Here is a 23,420-nt window from a genome sequence, read left to right on the forward strand (position 1 = left end):
CAAGGATCAGTGCTGGGTCCTCTGCTTTTTGTCATTTGATTTGGATGTGAATATCAGAGGAACAATTAATAAGTTTGCAGATGACACCAGAATTGGTGGTGTAGTGGAGAGCAAAGAAAGTTATCGGAGTACAATACGACCTTGATCTGATGGGCCAAGGAGTGGCAGATGGAGTTTAATTTCAATAACTGTGAGGTGTTGCATTTGGTAAAGCAAATCAAGATATGACTCATACACTTAATGGTAGGGTCCTGGAGAGTGTTGCCAAACAGAGGCTTTGGGGTGCAGGCTCATAGTTCTTTTGAAGGTGGAGTCACAGGTAGACAGGATAGTGAAGAAGGTGGTTCATACACGTCTTAATTGGTCAGTGCATTGAGTAAAGGAGTTGTGATGTCATATTATGGTTATACAGGACTTTGGTTAGGTCACTTTTTGAATACTGCATTCAACTCTGGTCTCCCTGCTATAGGAAATATGTTGTTTCAATTGAAAGACACAGAAAAGATTTACAAGGTTGTTGCCAGGGTTGGAGGGTTTGAGCTATAGTGACACACTGAATATGTTAGGGCTTTTTTTCTCTGGAGCATCAGAGGTTGAGGGGTGATTTTATGGAGGTTTATAAAATCATGAGGCGCATCGATAGCGTGACTAGCCAAGGTCTTCATCCCAGGATGAGGGAGTCCAAAACTAAAGAGCTTCGGTTTAAGGTGAGAGGAGAAAGATACAAAAAAGGCCCAAGGGGCAACTTTTTCGCACAGAGGGTAGTGCGTTGACAGAATGAGCTGCCAGAGGAACTGTTGGTGCCTTGTACAATCACAACATTTAACAGGCATCTGGATGGGTGTATGAATAGGAAGGGTTTAGAGGGATATGGGCCAAATGCTGGCAAATGGGACTAGATTAATTTAGGAAAACTGAAACAGAAGGTTCCATGCTGTACATCTGAGTCTAGATCAGAAATTGCTGGAAATTCTCAGTAGATCTGGAAGCATCTCTGGAGAGAAAGCAGAGTTAACATTTAGGGTTCAGGTTCTGTTTTTGGTTTCCAGCATCCACAGTTGTTTTTTTTTCTTTTGCTAAATTGTGAGAGGTTATGTAAATTAGGTTTGTATAACTATGTTTCAGATGTTTTAGGGATGATCAAACAATTGGGTAGAATTATAATATTACATAACCAATGTACTTTAGAAAAAAAAGTACTTTAAATTTCAAAGTACTTTATGGCCATTGAAGCTTCAGCAGTGTTCTACCATGTTTGCAGCAAACTCCCAAAAACAGCAATACGATAATTGGTAAATTTGTTTTGTGGTATAGATTGAAGGGCAATTATTGGCCAGGAGACTGGGGATAATTTTTTTGAATGTCTTCAGTTTAGTACCATGGGGTATCTTGCATCCATCTAAGTATGGAAGTGGCCTCATTTAGTGCTCATGTGTTCACCATAAGCCCATTGCTCTGGTAGTACAACACCTACTGTTCTGCAGTGTCAACTTCTAATTTTATACTCAAACCCTGCATTCGGACCTGATCCCAGAATCTTGTGATTCATGGGCAAGCATACTACAGACTGAGCCAGAGGTAAACAGACATTATTGCCACACATTGGGTAACTTGAATTAAGGGACACGTTAAAATTGGAGCCAGGCCATTTCAGACATGACATCAAGACATATGTGCACAAAGGGTAGATGGATATCTGGAACTCATTCCCTGCCAAAAGCTGTTGTAGCTAAGTGAATGGAAAATGAAACTGAGAGGGGTTCACGTGTAGAATATTATAGGATACACGATTACGGTGGCTAATTAAGATGTGGATTGAATGGCAGCACAAGCTGGAATTAATGTTTTTTGTTCAAATGACAGTGTTGATGATTGTGACCAGTGTATGATTTAAATGGGTTACAACCTGAAAGGAGTTTGATTTTTGCCAGAATTTTCTGCTGTGCAAAGATGCCATATCTGCAGGTAGGGTTTTATGGGTATCTAGCACCTGAAAGCAGCTGATGAATTTGAGATCTAATGCTTAGAGAATTTGTGTATGTCACATAGAAACTCCCTCCAATTTATAACGTAATAAGCTCAATGACTTTTTGCAGTGCAGTATTTTACTTCTGTAAATCACCTCATTGCAACCTCACACTCCTCCTGCAACCTGAGTAAGAACTATTTGCTGTGATTAAGTGAAACAGTTGTTTACATTGTAAGATTTTTGAGTAATTTGCAGAAGTAATTTCTTTATTCACTTTATCTTATTTTAGATTCGGCCTGTTGTTGAACAGATTTTCTCATTCTCTGAAGTACCCCAAGCGTTCCTGAAACTGGAAGGTGGTCATGCACGAGGGAAGACTGTAATTGATAGAAGTAAAGGCTGTTTATAATAGGAGTTGAAGATCTGTACAGACCAGTTTTTGATATTTTAGTTTGCTTATTTCTGTTTTGAATGGCTGCAATAAACATTGTCTCCAGCAATTAACTCAAAACATTGTACGTTTTATTTAAAGTTGTTACATAAACATGGTTCAGTACCTTGAATGAAAACAGTAGTGCAGCTGCTGTAGGTAATAAATTGGGTAATAAAACACAGTCCACCATTCATCAAAATAATTGTCAAGAGCTAGTGTAACAATAGTTCAGCTGGTGAAAGCAAGGAATTGGGGTAACATAGGTAAATTTAGACAGCATAAAATCTCAGTGTAAAACTATACCACCACACTGATACAGTTCTCAAGTTATTCCCATTACCTCAAACAATCAATAAAGCATCTGACAGAAGTTCTGTATACTTAACATGATCAATTAAAAGGTGAAAAAAATTCTCAAATTACAAATTGCTACAACTGATAGAGATTACAACCCTTGATGCAATTATCAAACAAAACAGTAGTTTATAAACATCTACTGATTCTCTAACATAAAACAAATCCTGGCCTGCCAGTAAGATGTCTCAATGTGTGACACAAGCAGAAGTGAAATAACACCAAGGCAACCATGCTATCATCACTTTCAGTAGGACCTGTTGTTGGGTAGCTCTTTGGAATGTTTTATTTTTCAATCTTTGTGTTACTAAACGTTTTAACTACATAGAATGTTATTAATGCAAACACTAAACATATTGGCAGTAATTTAAAACTCTAAATTAAAACTGGGAACTCTAACTGGGACCAACACCGTTTCAAAGGACAGTTCTTAAATTGCCTAAGAAACTAAAATGAATTGACTTCTGTTAATTGATTTAAAAATAGAGAGCACAGTTGCTGTAAATTTCTTGAGAGTCTCATGTCCATGTCATCTGACTAAATGTTTCTTATAAATACTTTCATGTTTTGAACAAACAGGGAGACAGTGGCACAGTGCTTGCTACATAAATTAATTCAGCTTATCTGCAAGGATGTCATGGTGCAATAAAATAGTAACTTGTTTCCCAACATTTTACCTTACGACCTTGAACATGAGAATAACAAGCTACATAATACTCTGAAATGTAGATGTTACCATTTACAATGATTATGGCATTCAATGTTATTGATATTCAATCTTATTTTCTCCACTGTGTGAATAACTCCTTTGAAATTAATGGAATCAGATATGACTTGATTGATATGTATAGCAACTACACCAGACAAATGGTGTTGGTCTGGTTTTGCTTTTGTGAAGAAACATACTTAAACAATCCTAACATGCTGCATCAGTAATAGAAGACATTAAACCCAAACAATAAACAAGCCTTCTGATGTTCAATAAAACCATAGAGTGAGCACAGCATTTATCAAGTATTTATTCTTTTAAAACAAAGTAGGATTTCAAAGTGTTTACACCAGGAATGAGAGTGTTTCATTTTGATACTGAAACAATAGCAACCAGTCCCTGCTGCCAATACATGAACTAATCTTGAAAAATGATAAAGACTTAAGACCCTACATCAGATTTGGTTATGTTGCATAGAGTGAGCAGTACTTGCTTAGAAATAAACATTTAGTTGAGATGACTTTCCCACCAGTCTTGCCATGAATTCCAGTGTTTTGTGTCTGGCATTCACTTAAAAGTGAAACATTGCACTACTGATTGTAAAATGAAAAGGTTCACAATCTTTCAAAAGTGCCTTGTCTTTGATTTCCTGTTTCCACGAGGAATGAATCAGAGGATTTCCAGGTCCCATCTTTGTGTTTGTTGAACCTCATCAAATCTGCTGAGAATGATTTGATTCTGGTCGTATTGCTGGCCACCTTTAAAAGCAATAAGATTACAGTGGTTAGACAAATTTGATGAAAAGCTGGTTCCATTTTTAAAAGAAAAATTTTAATTCTGGCCAAAACTTCAAGCCTTGACTGCACAACCCTTTCAAACAATGTGTGCAATCTTTATCATTTTGAATGGGTACTTGTTGAGAGAAGGTTTACTTAAATTAAACCTGCAGAGTCAGATTGCTATGCGTTGCCTTCTGTTCAAACCCAGCCTAAACAGATGAATGGAACCCTCATATATGTCCCATGGCTGCAGGGACCTATGTGAAATTTGTTTCAGCAGTCTGAACCCTATTGCTCATGTACCTGGGTTCGCTGCTTATGTAGTTTTCTGGTATGACTCTTCATACTGGATGCGAAATATTAACTCTGTTTCTCCCTCTGCAGGTTCTACTAGATTTGTAGAGTTTTGCCAGCATTCTCTGTGTTTGTATCACTTTAAGCCCTTGTTCCCTGCAAGGATTCTGTCATCCAGTCAATTTGGACAGATTTTCAAACTCAGATCCCAGGGGCAAATAGATGGTGAGCAACTAATATTCAGGATAAACAAAAAAATCTGGACTCATTAAACTGCACCTCTGAAAGTGAAAACAGCTGATAAAAATTGCAGAAACTAATGCTAAATAATAATTTTGACACCTTTTTAAACGTTCATTTTTGTTAAATTTAGCCTGATTCTGATATCAATATGGAATTCAGTTTTGAAATTTCCAAGCAAAGACTGCTCCTCTAAGAAGTCTGTTTTCTAGAGATGCACTTTTTCACATTTTTCTTGGGATGAGTGTGTGCTGGCAAGGCCAATATTTGTCCGTCCCGATTGACACTTTGCACATCTTTGAGGAGCATAAATATAATCGTGAAGCATCAAGGTCGGAAGGCTCAGGTTCATGTTCCACCTGTTCTGGTATCTCTGAGCAAGTAAATTAAAATTTGTTGATCTTAAAAGGTACAGGGCAAATTATTAAAGAATCATGCTAATCGCCTCAGTCTTCATGGACACAGGCAGAACAGATGAAGGCAACACTTACCCCTTATGTAACAATGCTGAATGATGTTATTCAGGAGCACAAAATAATGATAAAGATATTTTTGCTTATTCTGAATAAACAAGCAAAATTTATGCACATATTTCACAGACATTGGGACAAGACAATATTTTTAACATCATGGATCTCCTTTGACAAGAACCACCATAACAATTACAACCTGATTAGAGGTCAGCTCTCCTCCCTGCCCTTACCTCAAATGAGCCACTTAGGATGGGAATTCTACATTAATTGTGCCCTACTGTCTGGCTCTGTATGTTTATTTGATACCTGGTTGGAGTTGCATTAATGAAACATAGCAGTGTCCATGCAGCAAAAAAAATGTCTGTGGACTTCACAAGCTTCAAAATCTTCCCCTCTCCATATTGCATCCCAAAACCAGCCCAGCTTGTTCACCCCCCCACCCCGCCACCAACCTGTCCTTCCTTCCATCTCACGACCCACCCCATCTCCTATCTACTAACCTCATCCCACCCCCTTGACCTGTCCATCCTCCCTGGGCTGACCAGTCTCCTCCCTACCTCCCCACCTACACTCACCTTTACTGGCTCCATCCCTGCCTCTTTGACCGCTCTGTCTCCTCTCCACCTATCTTCTCCTCTATCCATCTTCTATTCGCCTCTCCCTCTCTCCCTATTTATTTCAGAACCCCCTTCCCCTCCCCCATTTCTGAAGAAAGATCTGGGCCCAAAATGTCAGTCTTCCTGCTCCTCTGATGCTGCTTGGCCTGCTATGTTCATCCAGTTCTACACTTTGTTACCTCTGAATAAAAGCAATTGCTTAAAAAAAAGTCTTGTTGCATAATGTGACAGCTCAGCAGATAAAATACCTTCCACACCCTATGACTACTACCTGCATACCTAAAACTTGAATCACAAGCACTTTGAAATTACTTGTACCATGAGAATGTAAAACTACACTTGTCCCAACAGAGCAAATATTGATAAAAAATTTTCTGACAAGAAAGTGCCATTTGTTCCAAAGATACATTGTCCTTAATTACCAGCAATATGTCACAGTATGCGGATTGTTTTTAGGTAACACTATAAGGAATATGGTACAAATGCAGTTAGATGAAGTTGTCATGTAATTAAATAAAGGAATAAGCCTGAAGGGGCTGAAAGATCTTCTGTTTTGTAGATATCGACTTCAGCAACGTTAGAAATGCAGTGTGAATAGACAAGCTGGTAGCTTGTGGGCAGAGTTGTCTGGAAACATCTGATCTTAAAAACTAAGCAAACTCAGGTTTGCTGAGTGTTTGAATGGGAGATGCTCTGGGAGTTCCAGGAACAGTAATTATTAAAAGGGTTAACACTCAAAGGTGAAGGCTTCTGAAGGCACTAAATACATGACGATGTGACTGAAGGAATAATGTGTGTATGTCAGTACTATCCAGTGAACAGTCAGTGTAGTGAATGGTATACTATAACAAGCGTTTTCTAACACTATTTAAATAATTAATAGCCTGGGTTAGCAAGCACATTGTATTCTTCAGAGCTTGTGTAAACTGCATGTCTAACCAAGCTCTGATATTGGCTTTTCTGACGGAATGCATGAATCTGTCAATTTTTCACTTTGTTAAGTGAACATTAAAGCTTTAAAAGTGCACTCCTCACTGATTGTACATTGGTCAATGAGTATTTCATGGATAAGTGACCATCTTGCATTTGTACTACAACTTTAAGAAATAAAGTGTGTAAGGCGCTTCACAGGACAGATACCAAACAAAATTTGACACCAAATTAATTAAAGCAATACAGTATTAAGAAAGCTGAGCAGAAACATGGTCAAAGTGTTACATTTTAAGGAACAACTATATAAAAAAGAGAGTAGAGAGGAGATAGATTACAGCCTAGGCAGCTGAAGGCTTGGCCACCCAAGAATGAAAGAATGAAAGTTGAACAAGTCAATGCAAGTTGAAGCCAACACAGGATATATTTTGTTGAGAACAAATTGCATTTAACTTGCTGCTAAATGATCAAAAATCACAGTCGCTTCCTCAAAAAAAAAACAGATCACCTGAAACGAGCATTTTAAAGTTGTGAAATAAATACATTATGACAGTTTAACAAAACTGCAAGAGTTCATAAATTTGCAAATATAATTACCTGCCAAATATGGAAAGATTTGACATTTTGTAACTTATGTTGATGAATTTTGTTTTCTAACACATTCATGGCAAGACAAGATACTTGAATTTATATACTGGTTTTCATGACCTCAAGATATCTCACAACCGATGACCCAGTTCTTTCTCTGACATCAAATTTTACACTAAGTTCTAACCAATTTAATAATAACCAGGTAGTCTGATGGGCAGCAGGATGTAGTTAGCTAAGTTCAAAATATAACTAGCATATGATTCAGAATATCACCAACAACATGGACTTTGATCTCAATTCCACCTTAAGTAGATTTAGGGTCTGTCTCCTCACCTTCTCCTATTCTTAAATCACAGTACAGGCCATAGTTCGATTACCCTCAAATAATCCAGGTTGAAATTGAGAAGAAAATTTTCTTTTGGTCATACTTGATTCTAGTTAAGAATTGATCGGGACGCAAGGAAGTGCATTGATCATCTTCAAAGTAGTGCCATAGGATCTTTTACATTCACTTGAACTAGCAGCCTCGGTGCTAGTTTACCTTTGGTCTCCAATGATAGCACCTCAGGCAGTGCAGGTACCCTCATATACTCCTCCATGCAAACAGTCTAGATTTTTTGGTCAAATCTGCTCGAGCAGGACTGGAAATCACAAACTGCTGTCTCAGCAGCTAATGCATTACCAGTAAGCCATAAATCATACATAAATACACATGATGTTGATCCAAATATTTTCACCACACAGTAATTTACAATGTAAACTTTAAAATAAAATCCACAGCAATCCCATTCACCCATCTTCTCTAAGCTACAATGACTTTAGTCTATTAACATCTTGATTCTGAAATTCTCATGCTTGTGTTCAAGACCCCATATGGCTCTTTCTTTCTTTATAACCTTCTCTGGTCTTACAATCCTATGAGAATTCTGTGTTCTTTTAATTCTGGATATTCCGCCGCCAATGTTTCTATTGTTGTACCATTCGAGTTATGCCTTTGTTACTTCGGCCCTAAGGCTCTGAATTTCCCTCACTAGATCTCCCTGCGTTCTAGCCCTTCTTCCTTCAAAGATGCTCCTTTTTAAAACCACTTTTTTTGAGCCTTCATTCCCTTTTCTGATATTTATGTGACTCGATATTGTTTTTTTTTTGCTTGTGCTCTTTGAATTCCGGATAAGAATCTTTACCATGTTCAAGACAATTTAGGAATGAAATTTCAGATTTCAAGCATTGGCAGCAATGTGCTCTTGTCAAATAAATATGACCATTGTTGAGATCACATATAAATTAGATATTACTGCCATCAAATTTGTTTACACGTAGCAAACTAAACAACTGTAAACCAACAATTTATAATTGCATTTAATTTCCCGGTTGGAAAATGCAACCAACTGCATGTAATTTGAATCTTTTATGCAATTTCTGTAATTGCTGCAATAAACTTTACATGTGCGTACCATTTTTAAACTGTTTCTAGTCTTAGTCTGGAATTTCAACCCTGTTCAAATTAGCACTAGGTCAGCAATCCAATGGTTCTGAACAAAAATCTACAAAGCTTTCAAATCCCTCTATGTTTGTTTGTGAAACCAAGCTTTTAAAAGACTGTTCATGTATGGACAATTACCAGGAAATGATCAACTTATTCCTAGACATCCATCAAGGAAGACGGCAGCTCAATGTCACCTGTTCAGCTCTCTCCTGATGTGACTACTGACTTATGTTACTAGTTTGAATTTGACTGGTGTTGATATATCTAAACAGCAAATACTGGGTGGGGAGTGAGGGAAATGCTTTCTCACAATTAGTCTACCAGTGACATACATCAGAATCACCTATCAATAATAAATGCTCCTTCTTGAAACTTTTGTAATTCAACATGGTTTGGAACAGAAGTCAGTAATTGCTGGAAATGTTCAGGCAATCATGGAACATCTGTGGGATAAGGTAACAAGGTGTACAGCTGGATGAACACAGCAGGCCAAGAGCATCAGAAGGACAGGAAAGCTGACATTTCGGCCCGAAATGTCAGCTTTCCTGCTCCTCTGATGCTGCTTGATCTGCTGTGTTCATTCAGCTCTACACTTTGTTATCTAAGATTCTCCAGCATCTGCAGTTCCTACTATCTCTGTGGAATAAGCTAGTTATGGGGGTGAGGGGGAGATGGGTGAATCTTTCTTTACTGTTGTCTTTAATATTGGTCACGTTATGTTAACACAAGTGGCTGATAAGTTCAAAGATCTTGTTAGTGCAGAGAAGAATGAAAAATCAATGCCTCACCTTTTATATCAATAACTAGGTCAGGTCTTATTCCACTCAGTATGACTCCATCTGAACTGATGTTCCAGATATGAATGTCTTTGCTGTTCTGCACAGAGATTCCTAATCTTGAACCTGGACCGAGAAAGTTTCCAATCACATCCATGCAGCAATCGTCTGCCATCTGTGTAGTAGAGGAAGAGGCAAATAGGAAAGTGGTTCAAATCAATCAGAGTTAAGAAACTAGAACCAAAATGTGCTAAAGAATTTCAGCACGATTGGCTGCATCTGTAGAGAGAAAGCAGAGTTAATGTTTCAGGCCCAGTGTTTCAGGTCCAGAGATCCTTCTTCAGAAGGTCACTGGATCCAAAACATTAACTCTGATTTGTCTCCATGGATACTGCCAGATCTGCTGAGATTTCCCAGTAATTTCTGTCTTTGTTTCAGATTTCACGAGCCTGCAGTTCTTTCAGTTTTTTGACTAAATTGGATCAATTGCATGTGGTGACCACAAGAGGAAGTCAGAAGTTGGGAACTTAATGGAAAGTTACTCACCCAATGACTCCTAAAAGTTTTCCCTTCATTTAAGAGGCAGGGATCAGGTGTGTGATGGAATAGTCACTACCTGCCTGGGTATATGCAGCTCCCATTATACCATGCTGCTCACTTGATAGTACCTTACCCACCACCTTGAACGTTCTTTCCAACCACTGCCAGTGCACAGTGACTGCAGTAGGTATTATCTAAATGAAGTATTGAAGCAACTTATCAAGATTCCTACTTGGCCACATTCCAAACCTCATTCACCTTGAAGAACAAGGGCATTACATTCCAGGAAACAACACCTTCTGGAAGTTCCTTCCAAGTCATATACATCCTGACATAGAACTACATTACCATTCTTTCACTATTACAAGGTACATAGACATACTGCTGTGCTTCAGAAGGTGGCTCACTACCACTTTTTCAAGGGTGAGTCAGGAAGGACAACAAATACTAACTCTATGCTCCTGTCCCTAGAACAAATAATAAAGCACATCTCACAACTTCATTTAATAATTGAAAACAGTTAAAGCTAAAATTCATACATGATGCAGTTTTTCGTTCTTTCCCTAATGGAAATCTTTGTAAGACAATGACCTTTTACCCCTACCCAAAACTAGCTGTCCAATAAGTAGAATCATTTTTGGGAATGGGGAGTGGGAGGAGGTGAAGGAGGAAGAAGGGATGAGAATTGTAAAGAACATCCTCAAAATTAAATGAGGAGAACACATTTGATAAAGTTAAACAAATACATTTTTTTTGGAAATTGGTTAAATTGCAGTATGTGCAGTCTGCAATCAAGAATAAGGGGCCAGATTTTCAAAGTGGAGCTGAGAAGTCCACACCCAGATATATTCTGGGCCCTAACGCTATGCCTTTGCTGTGTTTTTGACATGATGCTATTTTTAGATGTTAAGGCCCTGTGTTGAAATGAGATGGGTTTAGTAATGCTAAGTGTCTGTTGGACAGGAGAGCTGCCTGTTTGGCATCAGTGGAAAGCAGGCAGCAGTCATATTGGAGCCTGCTGATGCCATGCTGCTGAGAATAATAAGCTCCTCAAAGGACAAGTAGCATAACATTAAGTGAAAGTGCCCAGAGGGCCACAATGAAGATAATGCACCTGTCCTAATCCAAGATCCCCCTTAATAAACACTTCTCATAAGATAAGCAAACTTTCAGATCACCCCATCGTGAATTCAAGAATTATGTAGTAACATGCTCCAGACTGCTTTTATTTCTGGAATCGAATTTTAAAATTGCAGCCCCAGCTTTGATACCATTCTAACAAGTTCCCAAGAGAAGCTAACTAAGTCTTTAATTGTAAGCAATTTAATTTTGAAATGTGGATTTCAAAATCAGTCAAACCCCAGGTTATAGAGTACTTCTAGAACAATAATCTAAATCTGGATGATTGTCAGAAAACAGGTGAATATGAAGCCCTCAGAGATAGTAGGACCTGCCGATGCTGGAGTCTGAGATAACAAGGCGTGAAGGTGGATGAACACAGCAGGCCGAGCAGCATCAGAGGAGCAGGAAAGCTGAAGTTTCGGGTCTGGACCCTTCTTCAGAAAAATATGAACCCCTGTGGTGTTGAATGGAAAGATATTTACACTGCTGAGTTTATGCAAGGCAAATATGTCAGGCTATCACCTTTGATTTCAGTTCAGAAGAATCTACAATGAAGCAAGTTCTTAAATTAAGTTCAGAAAATACTAGCGTTAAGCTTGGAAGCAAGTTTAGTTTCTCTCCTACAAAGGAATTCAGGCAGTTCAGAGAACAAGTCACCTTGGCAGAAAGGTTTAGTAAAACTTCCAAACCAGGAGGGTTTGTTTGGAAATCTACAGTTCAGTAGAATTGAGGAAATTTAGGTTGTTAGGCTTATGAAAAGTTCATGTCATTGAATTGTCTCCACACTCCATAGAAAAGGAAAGACAAGGAGCCAGCAAAGTAGCAATTAAAAGTGTTGAGATATGAGGTATCATTTCTCTGGACTAAAATTTCCATAAAGGACAGTGGCAGGAGACAGGTGGAAACTATGATTTGGTCTATGCTTTAAGATCTTTCAATTGGTCTTTTGTATTTCAAAGGATTGTCTTTATTAAATCTACTTTCATGAAATGAACTTCTATTCTTTCATTAAAAGAAAATTGGCAGCCTCATGTGAATATGTCTCAGTGACTATCCACTGTATGAGGTAACTAAAGAAAAACAAATCCAGCAAGCAATTTTTCAGTCTGGTACCTGACTCGTCCAGTAGTACCATCAGCTAAGATCATAATCCACTATCCCCGACAACACTTTAGAAACTGTAAACTTTCTTAGAGATGTTGGGATCCTGCAAAGTTCTCCCAGGACAGAATTTTAAATCACATCAGCATCAGGTTCTGACACCCCTGGCATTTGGAAATTTAACCTAAGGTCTCCCATTTTCAAAAAAAGTCAATTAAAAGGTAGCACACAAAGAAGCTATGTTGAAAAAGCTAGTCTAGGGTTTTCTTTTATTAGACTCAATAATTTGAATACCTTGGTTTTGATAAATCCATCTTGGTAGAACCAGATTTGGTCATCCATTCCTGTGCTTTCTAAAGCTTGCACGCGTACCATGTGGATTTCATTCAAGTCTCCGGCAAATGTCATGAATGTTCTAGTAGCTCTGTTTCGTATCCGAAAATACACTCGACTCTGTAAACAAGACAGAAATGGTAAATGGCACATAGTTTTCTATTGCGTTTTTTTTATTGTTCCAGATTATTGCAAGTTTAAGCCGTGGCTTTTCCACACATGTAATATAAACTTGGGCTTTGTCTTTCCAGATTTGTGAAAATAAACAGTTACATTTGTCATACAATCTCAAATTGTGCCAGAACTAACTGAGGAGGAAGCAAATGAGTGTTCTATCTTTCCACAAATCACATAAATGTCTTCTTTAAAAAAAAGTGAAAAAGTATAACATTTTAAAGCAGTATCGTAATAACATTAGAAACTAACAATGCTGAATAGCTTGTTTACACTTCAGTAACGTGCACCTTGATGTAATTGTGAAATTCCCTTTCCTTGCTTCAACAATTCCTAATTTTTTTTTTACTTTCCTGCCATTGTTAGATGCTCAGTGAAGATTGGTTACTTCTTCAAAAGGGAGAAAGAAAAAAAACATTGGGCATATTTTTAGGAACATAAGAAATAAGGGCCAGAATAGGCTGTTTGGGTCCATTAAGCATACTATCTCAGTCAATCAGATTATGGTTGATCATCTGCCTCTCACACCATTTTCATCTTGCACCATTTGCCCCATATTCCTTGTTACCATCTGTAAAGTGAAATCTATTGATTTTGGCTTGAATATGCTCCATGTCAGAGCTTCCAAAGCCCTCTAGTGTAATGAATTTCAAAGTCTGGCCACTCAGAATGAAGAAAATGTTTCTCACCTTGGTATTAAGAGGTCTTCCCCCTCCTCTGAGATAATGACCCTAGATCTAGACTCACCAACCAAGGGGACCATCAACGTGACCTTTAAGTTGCATGGGTGCATGCGCAGTCACTCCAATGCTCCCCGCAAGTAAGGTGCAGAAGTTGCTCTGCAAGCAGGCCTCAGAGGGCTACACAGGCGGTATGAAAATTACATGAAATGCTAAGAATCATCCGAACCATATCTACCCAAACTATTATACAGCAGCTGGTACCAGAGAAGGGCCAGCAGAATTCATCATACATCATGTTTGAAAACACAAAATAAGTAAACAAATATATTGCCAAAAAACTTCAAAAACAATCCAATATGGAGAAAAAATAGAAACAAAGTCAGAAAATTGAAGCAAAACCAAAAAAGCTAGAAATACACTGCTAGTTCAACAATATCTGAAGAGCAAAGGAGAATATCTTGTCAAAAATTTTAAATATCTTGAGAACGCATCTTGAGAGAATCTCTCATGTATTGAACAAATATTTTGAAAACCTGATTTCTTTTCTCCCATCTTATCAAAAATAATTGCAGATGCAGAAAATGTCTAAACATTGAAGGAAGTATGGAATTTATCTGATTTTTACTTCTTTAATGATTAACTTTTATGAACTATCAGTCAATTTAGTATTTCACAAATAGGTGTCACTGGCACTTTTGATTAAGTGAACAACCTTAAAGATATCTCAGAGATAGTAACAACAGGTTCAGAATTTAAATTTCACATAATGGAATTCTCTACCTAAACACATACAGACCTGAGGTAAAGGGCGTAAAGAACCAATCCTGTGCCATCCAGTGTGCTGATGCCAGTTAGATATCTGACAGGGCTGTAGCAAAATTTGATGTCCTTGATAGTTGCCGCATTCATAAGCCACCCATCTGTTTTGCAGAAGAAATCAAGAAATATTTTAAACGTTTCAGCAGTAATCTTTAAGCACAAAATAGCTTTACAATGGTGCTTACAGTGAGTGGGTGGGACTTAAACTCAATACATTAAAAATTGCTTCAGCTGACACAATGGGGATGGTTGTGATGCCACCAGGAATGGGCCTCTCTGGTCAGAAGTTTAATATTGTAGGAGATGGGCTGAATTGGATGGCCATAGTCACAATTTAAGCTCCCCATTATATTTCACTTGCGGAGCAAGTGGCCACATCTTCCTTGAGTTGTCATTAAGCAGTTGAGGGTTATCCAGATATTCTGTGCAACTTGGTACTTCTAACACTTCGGTTAGTTACCAGCTTATGGCCAGTGATGTAATCAAACAGGAGATGTGCCATACAGGGACTGTTCCTGTTTGTAGGGTGTGCACTGTGTCAAATAGAGGCTATGAGATATCAGATGAACATGCGGGTTTTTCTGTGTCAATTGAAGTGTTTCATTACCTCTCAGCTGAAAATGTTCTTTGATGAAAGGTGTTCCTCTGTGCAAATAAGGAGGTTCAATATATGCCAGCACAGTAAATCATGAATTAAGCTATGGACAGCCATGACTTTGTGGGAGGGAAACCAAAGTACATATGTTGCAGAAATCCAGTGTAAGGTCTGAGTGCCCTGGGAACCGCTTCAATGAGGTACTGATTCTGACCTCACATACTGAAGCCAGTTGGCAAAAGTACCTTAAGACAGAATTTGCTTTTGTTTCTTATCCTATGCAAATGACTCACTGTGGCATTTCGGCATTCAGCTGAAACGTTCCAAAAACATCTGTTAATTGAAAACACTATATCAAGCCAATTTCAACTCTGTGACCAATAGATCTAAATGCACCTTGGAGATCAGATCACCTATCCACACATAATCAATATCAATTCTAGCAAGACCAACGAATATAGCTTGGTATCACAATGTTGGGTCAAAGGGTCAAATGTTGAACCAGTTAAACTGACGTTTTCACCAAACTATTTCGCATCAAAACCATCCCAGCCAATTGGAAGTCAGACCACTTTTGCTTTGCAAATTCAAAGCAAGTTCATAGAGATGAAAATTAAGATTCCCTACATTACAACAGTGATTATATTTCAAACAAATGTGACGCATGTTAAGATGCCTGAGAGCTCAAAAGATGCAATACTTTCCTTTCTTACTCTTAAAACAAAATATGGAGTATTGAGTAAAAGCAATTACACATATATTTCCCCATAAGCTAAAATAAAACAAAGAGCTATGGATGCTGGAAATATGAAACAAAAACAGAAATTGAAGGACAAACTGAGTAAGGCTTGCGGCATCTGTTCTGAGGAAGGATCCATTGGCCATGAATGTTAATTCTGCTTCCTCTCTACAGATGCAGGCAGGGCTCGTGAGTCTCTCCAACATTCTCTGTTTTTGTCTACTCAGACTCTTGTCTTCTGGATTTTGGAGGAATACTGGAGAAATCCCTTCAGTTAGTTGGTACAGTGTGAGCAAAGCTACAGCTTTAAATTTTGGCAAATGGTTTGGTGGGGCACTATGTGTATAGGTTTACCTATATCCTGGCTCTTTTATATAATGCACCAAACTCCACTCTTCAACGCAGGCTTTAATACCCCTCTCTCCATTTATTCACGCTCAACATGTTTGAAACAAAAACAAAATGATTAATATTTATAAAGTGTATTTGCTAATTTTGGGAAATTTCGTCCAATTGCATAGTTTATGAAATGAACCCTAACTAGAATATGGAAGATAAAGAGTTAAATATAATTTGGTAATAACAAATATGCAATAGATGGATCTACAGTCTCCCAACACATGTACAGATCTTTTTAAAGAGTGTATCCTGTGTATTAAATGATTTAGGACAAATATGTACTTACATGCCACCAGTAACTTTAACAGAAAAGATATGATTATTGTATCCCTCCAAAGCCAGATTCCGCATTTCTGAAGCCAATTCAATTTTCTTTCCATGAAATTTCTCCCGTGCAAAGAGAATTATTGCTGGAATAGAAAAGCACTATCAAAACAAAAAAACAGAAGTGTTAATTCTTTTTGATAGAGACAATGAGGAGAGGCAAGATGCACTAAAGGGTATAATTTATAAGGGGCGCAGACAGACCTAGGGTGTCTGTACACAAGTCTCTGCTGCTGACCGGACAAGCTGAAAGTCTGTTGAAAAGATGAGGGGTCTGTAGCATTATAAATAGAGACATAGGGCATAAAATCAAGGAAGATATATGCTAATTCTTTTTAAGACACTGGTTAAGTTGCCTCTCAAGTATTGTAGCCAACTTTGGGAAAAATACTGTACAGAAGGATGTCAAGCTGTTAGAGAGGTTGCAATGAAGATTTACTGGAACAGTTCCATGGATATATGATTTCACCTACAGAAAAAGACTAGACAAACTGGGATATTTCTCTTACAGCAGAGATAAGGGGAAATCCAATATGGGTGCTCAAAGATATTAAGGATTTTGGTACAGCAAGTAAAAAGAACATCTTTCAAGTGACAGAAAGGTCATTAGCTAGAGGATACAGATTCAAGATAACACGCAAAGAACAAGAGGTGACATGATGAGATGAACGAAATTACACAGCAAGCTGTTATTATCTGACATGCACTGTCTAAAAGGGTGATGGATACCCAATTGATAATAGTTTTGAAAAAGCATAAATCTCAAAGTGAAGACATTGTGAGAGCAATGTGCAAGGCTGTAGGATTGATAGGATCTCCCTTTCAAAGTAGTAGCAGAAGCACAAGGAGTCAAATGGACTCTTTCTGTTCATTCTCACTTCATGAAAGATGCTGCAATCTTGTTCTTGGGAACTTTAGATACAAAATTAGGAGATAAAGATTGTGTGTAGTAGCAATGTCATTTAATAACTACTTGATGTTAAGGTGTTAAACGAAACACTTGCAAGCCATTTTCGTTCAGGGACGGGCCTGGTGCTCAAGCAATTGAGAGGTAGGGATCTCCAACAGAAAAATGGAATTCAAGCAGTTCCAATTAATCTTTCCACACTTACTGAAGATTCAAGTTTTCATGCTATTACTGGTTGTTTAGATAAGAGCACAACTGCACAGCTGGGATACATACTTTGTAAATGAGAGAAAAACAGTCTTGTTTGAGGGCTTCCTTTTAGTAATCTTTGGGCTGAATTACAAAGAACAACATTAGGATTGGACGCTGTGACTTCATGCTGATGCTATCAATCATGCAACTTCTACTTAAAAGAGAAATTGATTGCTGATTTGTTTTAGAACACATCAATGACATCAGATGTCACTGTTGTGAAAACTAAAATATCTAAATATCTAAAAGATACTTACAAAATCTACTTTCTTCACAGATTTTATACAGTCACCCTTTGTACATCCCATCATGATCAAATCAGGATAGATTTCCTCCTCGAGTACATATTGGTTACCAGTGAAATTCTCTGCATCATAAGCCACCCAGCTGCAAAGGGCAAAATACAATGAATCACAGTTTCTTGGTGTATATCTTCCTGTTTCTTTTCCCATTCTCAACAGATGGTCTTCTCATTTAAAAAAAAGTACATAATTGCACAAATTATTATTTCTCCTTTTTTTAAACTCCAATTTTCACCTACAACGACATTGCTAATTTAGAATTAATCTAGTGATATCAGTCCATGTCTGTTCGTAATCAGGTTCAAACACTCATTTGAAAAGAACCTTAAAGTCTAAGAATTCCCAGATACATTAACTGTAAGCAAATTGATACTCTTAAAGCGAAAGCATAAACTTACACATATACCTTTTACTATAATTCTAATCATGAGGTACTCTTAGTAAACTATTGAAGATGTAGTGTATGAGGATCCATAAAGGAGGCAAAACAAAGCAGCTTTCCTTCTTCTAAGATGCTGCTTGGCCTGCTGTGTTCATCCAGCTCTACACCTTGTTATCTCACCATTTTCAACAAACCATCTTGCATGCAAAGGGTCTAAACAGAGAAACATTTCACAGCAGCAATATGCTCAGATGGGATTTGTATTCTTTTATAGACAACGGGGTTTTCTCACACAGAGGCAATGCAATATGCACTGTACAGTGAAACTTTAACAGAGCCAATTTTCCATCAAAATTCAAGGCGGTTCCTTTGGAGGAACATTTTAACACATTTTAATAGTTCCTCCAGAGGAACTGTTAAAAATCCAGTATTTAGGTTAGATTATTTCTTAGAATGATTAGCTGTTTATAATGCTAAATGTTGTGAAAATAATTATATAGATTAATTCAATTGAAATAGTTAAATTTGTGCTTCAAACCAATTTATCAAGAGTTGGCTAAGTCGATGCATGTCTGAAGTTAATTTTCATCACCTGCCAGATTGAACTTTGCAGGACTTGGGTGAGAAACCATCTGGAAATTGGGCTGTGTCCACGTCAAAAATCTGTGCATTCCCTTGAAATTCAGGCTCCGAAAAAAAATGCACCTGCAAGTCAAGAGTTTAATCGATAATAAATGACACAGAAAATGCTAAGCAAAAATAACCATAATGCTAATGTAGCATATATCTTAATTTAATACTTTTTCATGAAACAATATACCCATTCCTTTATTTATGTCAAACTGTGTGTAAAATTAGATTTTGGTTGTATTTCAGACTGTCCGGTTTTTGCACTGACAGGAAAACTATTAATGTTCATTAGTCTGAAAACTGACAGGATTTTCCAACTTCCACGCCTGGGCATTTCAATGACGGAACAGAGACAGGTGTCGTAGAATGATAGAAATACTACAATTTGGAAGCAGGCCATTTGGCCCAAAAAGTCAACACTGACCCTCCAAAATGCATTCCCACCTAGACCCGCCCCATCACTGCATTCCCCACAGTTTAACCCACGTAGCCTGCACATCTCTGGATACTATGGCCAATTTAGCATAGCCAATCAACCTTGCCTGTACATCTTTGGAATGTAGGGGAAAACCAGAGCACCCAATGGAATCCCACACAGACATGGGGAGAATGTGTCAACTCCATATGGACAGTCATCTGTAGTTGGAATTGAACCCAGCTCCCTCGTCTGTGTGGCAGCATTGCTAACCACTGAACCACGGGTCCCGGTCAGGACTGGCTAAACTGAAACTAAATTGAAGCTCCTGGGGGAGGTTGAATTTGGAAAGGATATGTCCTCTTGTGTGAAAATCTGAAACTAAGTTTAAACATAATTTAAACATGAAGGATCACCAAATTAAGACAGAAATGAGGATGTTTCACTCTCAGACAGTTGAGAGTCTTTGGAATTCCCTTTCCCAAAAGGTAATAATGCAGAATCTTTAAATATTTTTATGGCAGAGGTAGACAGTGTCTTGATTACCAAGGGGATGAAATATCATCAGCGATATACAAGGATGTGGAGTTAAAATCAGATTAGCTGCAGAAACACAGAAATATGGAAAATAGGAATAGGAGTAGGCCATTCAATGTGATCACGGCTGATTATCCAACTCGGTATTCTATTCGGCATTCGCCCCATACACTTTGATCCATTTAGCCATAAGAACTACATCTATCTGCATCTTGAAAACATTCAATGTTTTGCCTTCAACCGCATCCTGTGCCAGAGAATTCCACAGATTCACCATCCTCTGAGTGAAGATACTCCTCCTCATCTCAGCCCTAAATGGGCTACATGTCATCCTTAGACTGGGAGCACTGCTTCTGGATGCCCTGGACCTCAAAAAGATCCTTCCTGCACTTACTTCTGTAGAGCTGTTAGAATTTCATAGTCTTCTATGAGATCACCCTTCATTTTTCTAAATGCTAGTGAATATAGTCCCAACTGATCTATCACCTCTATTCATGCCATGGTTCTTGAGAAAGGTCGAACGACTGGTAAAGAGAAAGATGGAGGCTTATGTAAGGTTTAGGAAGAGAAGAAAGGAAAAGGCTCTAGAGGGATAGAAGTTAGCCAGGAAGGAGCTGAAGAAAGGGCTTAGGAGAGCTATAAAGGGGCATGAGAAAACCTTGGTGGATAGGATCAAGGAAAACTCCAAGGCTTTTTACACATATGTGCAGAACAAGAGAATGACCAGAAAAAGGGTAGGGCCGATCAAGGATTGTAAAGGGTATTTGTGCACAGAGCCTAAAGAGATAGAAGAGGTCCTTAATGAATATTTTTCTTCAGTGTTCACAACTGAGAACCTACTTGTAGAGGAGGGCGTTGTGAAACTGGCTGGTAGGCTAGAGGAGGTCGATGTTAGTAAAGAAGATGTGCTAGGAATTAGGAGGAAGTTGAAGATGGATAAGTCCCCCTGGCCTGATGGGATTTATCCAAGGATTCTATGGGAAGTGAGGGACGAGATCGCAGGGCCTTCGGAAGTGGTCTTTTCGTCCTCACTGTCCACAGGTATAGTGTCGAAAGATTGGAAACAGGCAAACATCATTCCCTTGTTCAACAAAGGGAACAGGGATAACCCCGGAAATTACAGGCCGGTTAGTCTTACATCAGTGGTGGGAAAATTATTGGAAAGGGCTCTGAGAGACAGGATTTATGATGACTTGGAAAGGTGCAGTTTGATTCGTGATAGTCAGCATAGATTTATGAGGGATAGATCATGTCTCACAAACCTTAGTGAATTCTTCGAAGAGGTGACCAAATACGTGGATGAAGGTGCAGCAGTGGATGTGGTATACATGGGTTTAAGTAAGGCATTTGATAAGGTTCCCCATGGTAGGGTCATGCAGAAGGGGAGGAGGTATGGGATAGGGGGAAATGTGACAGATTGGGTTCAGAATTGGCTGACGCTCAAAAGACAAAAGGTGGTAGTGGACGGAAGATATTCAACATGGTGCTCAGTTATGAGTGGTGTACCACAAGGATCTGTTCTGGGTCCTCTTCTATTTGCGATTTTTGTAAATGATTTGGATGAAGGAGCGGAAGAGTGGATTAGTAAATTCAAGAATGATACGAAGGTGGGTCATGTTGTGGACAATGCGGAGGGCTGTTCTAGGTTACAAAGGGTCATTGATAGAATGCAGAGCTGGGCTGAGAAGTGGCAGATGGAATTTAACCCTGAAAAGTGTGAGGTGTTTCATTCTGGAAGGACAAAAAGCAGAATACAGAGTTAACGGAAAGATTCTTGGCAGTGTGGAGGAGCAGAGGGATCTTGGGGTTCATGTTCACAGTTCCCTGAGAGCTGCTACCCAGGTGGATAGAGTTGTTAAGAAGGTGTATGGTGTGTTAGCTTTCATTTATACAGGGATTGAGTTCGAGAACCGTGAAGTTATGCTCCAGATATACAAAAGCCTGGTTCAGCCACATCTGTCCAGTTTTGGTCACCTCATCATAGGAAAGATATGGAAGCATTGGAAAAGGTGCAGAGGAGATTTACCAGGATATTGCCTGGAATGAAGGGAAGATCTTACGAGGAAAGGTTGACAGAGCTAGGGCTTTTCTCTTTAGAATGATGAAGGATGAGAAGTGACTGGATAGAGGTGTACAAAATGATCAGAGGTATAGATAGAATAGACAGCCAGAGACTTTTTCCTAGGGTGGAAGTAGCTATTACAAGGGAACATAGTTTTAAAGTGAAAGGAGGTAGGTATCGGGGAGACGTCAGAGGTAGGTTCTTAACTCAGAGTGGTAGGGGTGTGGAATGCATTGCTGGACAGGGTAGTGGAGTCAGCCTCATTAAGGCCATTTAAGTGGCTATTAGATAGGCACATGTATGATCGTATAAAGTAGCGGTGGAGGTTAGATAGACCTTTAGGTTTAGGGTAAAGGTTCGGCACAACATCGTGGGCCGAAGGGCCTGTACTGTGCTGTACTGTTCTATGTTCTATTTATATATCAGTCCTGCCATCCCAGGAATTGAACTGGTTCTGACCTGATTAAATGGTGGAGCAGATGTGAAGTGTTGAATGGGCCACTTTTGTTCCTTGATCTCTTCCACAGGGCACACTGCCAGATTTTTTAATGATGTTAGCTATCTAGAATCTCTGAAATGACATGAACTTTCACCTATAGACACTTATTTACAGTGAGAACTTGTAAAAGTGATGCTTTGTTAAGGAAAATGTCAGCTCATGTAGAAGTTCCACGGATGCTTGGATTATACAAAAGAAAAAAATTGCGCTTGTTCCTTATTTCTGCGTGTACGTCCCTAAATTTATTTTTTCTGTAAAATTCTGAACAGCATGAAAAATGGAGTGATTAGGTATAGTGCCAAAGTGGCCTAGCCAATGGTGCACAGTGATGTCAGCATCAGTTCACATGCCGCTAACAAGGGGTCTGGGGGGCTGAGGACAAGAGGCAGACAGTGGCAAAGGCTGCTTCTGATGAAGCTTCTCTTCCCTGATGAGTGCAGGGACAAAGACCAGTGCCGGGAACAAGAGCAAGGGGAAGCATGCACAGGGTGAGGGGTGCAGTTGGAGAGAGACGCAAAGGGCCAGCCAGGCTCTTTTTTTTTGAAAGCAAGGAGCATGACATGGAATGAACTACATTAGTTTTCAGAAACAAGTTCTAAATTTCTGAGGAACTTTTATAAACTGGCACTTCTTGCAGAGTGCTCTTTGAGACTGTCGAGATAACATCTGCAGTTCCTATCATCTTTGAGAATGCCTGCTGCTTTCTGTGGCTTCCTGTTTGCACTTGAGTGCTCCTTGCAACACCTACAAATTGTGTTTATATGAATCACAGCCTGTGATAAAATATGCTTGCTACTTCCTGGTTTGGTGTCAGAGGGATTTTGTTTTGATGTGTTTGGTTGTTCAGCCTGCCTGATGATATCACTATTGCTCAACATGCAGAGATTCCTTATGTCTGGTGCCAAAATGACATTAATGTTTGGAAAGGTTCTGCTGCCCAAAATGTCTGCATCA

The 23,420-nt window shown here is 38.7% G+C and overlaps 2 protein-coding genes across 5 annotated transcripts in view; one reads left to right on the forward strand and one right to left on the reverse strand.

The window, feature by feature from the left end:
* The window catches only part of rtn4ip1 (reticulon 4 interacting protein 1), a 48,595-nt gene extending 46,115 nt beyond the window's left edge, over positions 1-2,480 (forward strand). The window contains exon 9 of the mRNA XM_048530503.1: positions 2,259-2,480. Coding sequence (XP_048386460.1) covers positions 2,259-2,378 — 120 coding nt within the window. The 3' untranslated portion in view covers positions 2,379-2,480. The remainder of the gene's footprint in view (positions 1-2,258) is intronic.
* The window catches only part of crybg1a (crystallin beta-gamma domain containing 1a), a 237,341-nt gene continuing 216,395 nt past the window's right edge, over positions 2,475-23,420 (reverse strand). For 3 of the 4 annotated variants that reach the window (XM_048530499.2, XM_048530501.2, XM_048530500.2), the window contains 7 exons: positions 18,916-19,028; positions 17,897-18,026; positions 16,443-16,582; positions 14,401-14,524; positions 12,709-12,867; positions 9,664-9,826; positions 2,475-4,223 (listed from right to left, as the gene is read on the reverse strand). In XM_048530499.2, coding sequence (XP_048386456.2) covers positions 4,135-4,223; positions 9,664-9,826; positions 12,709-12,867; positions 14,401-14,524; positions 16,443-16,582; positions 17,897-18,026; positions 18,916-19,028 — 918 coding nt within the window. In that variant the 3' untranslated portion in view covers positions 2,475-4,134. Of the gene's footprint in view, positions 4,224-9,663; positions 9,827-12,708; positions 12,868-14,400; positions 14,525-16,442; positions 16,583-17,896; positions 18,027-18,915; positions 19,029-23,420 lie in introns of those variants that run through there. The other variant, XM_048530502.2, reaches the window with a different exon arrangement.

This window comes from Stegostoma tigrinum, chromosome 4 (assembly GCF_030684315.1).
Source record: "Stegostoma tigrinum isolate sSteTig4 chromosome 4, sSteTig4.hap1, whole genome shotgun sequence".
NCBI lineage: Eukaryota > Metazoa > Chordata > Chondrichthyes > Orectolobiformes > Stegostomatidae > Stegostoma > Stegostoma tigrinum.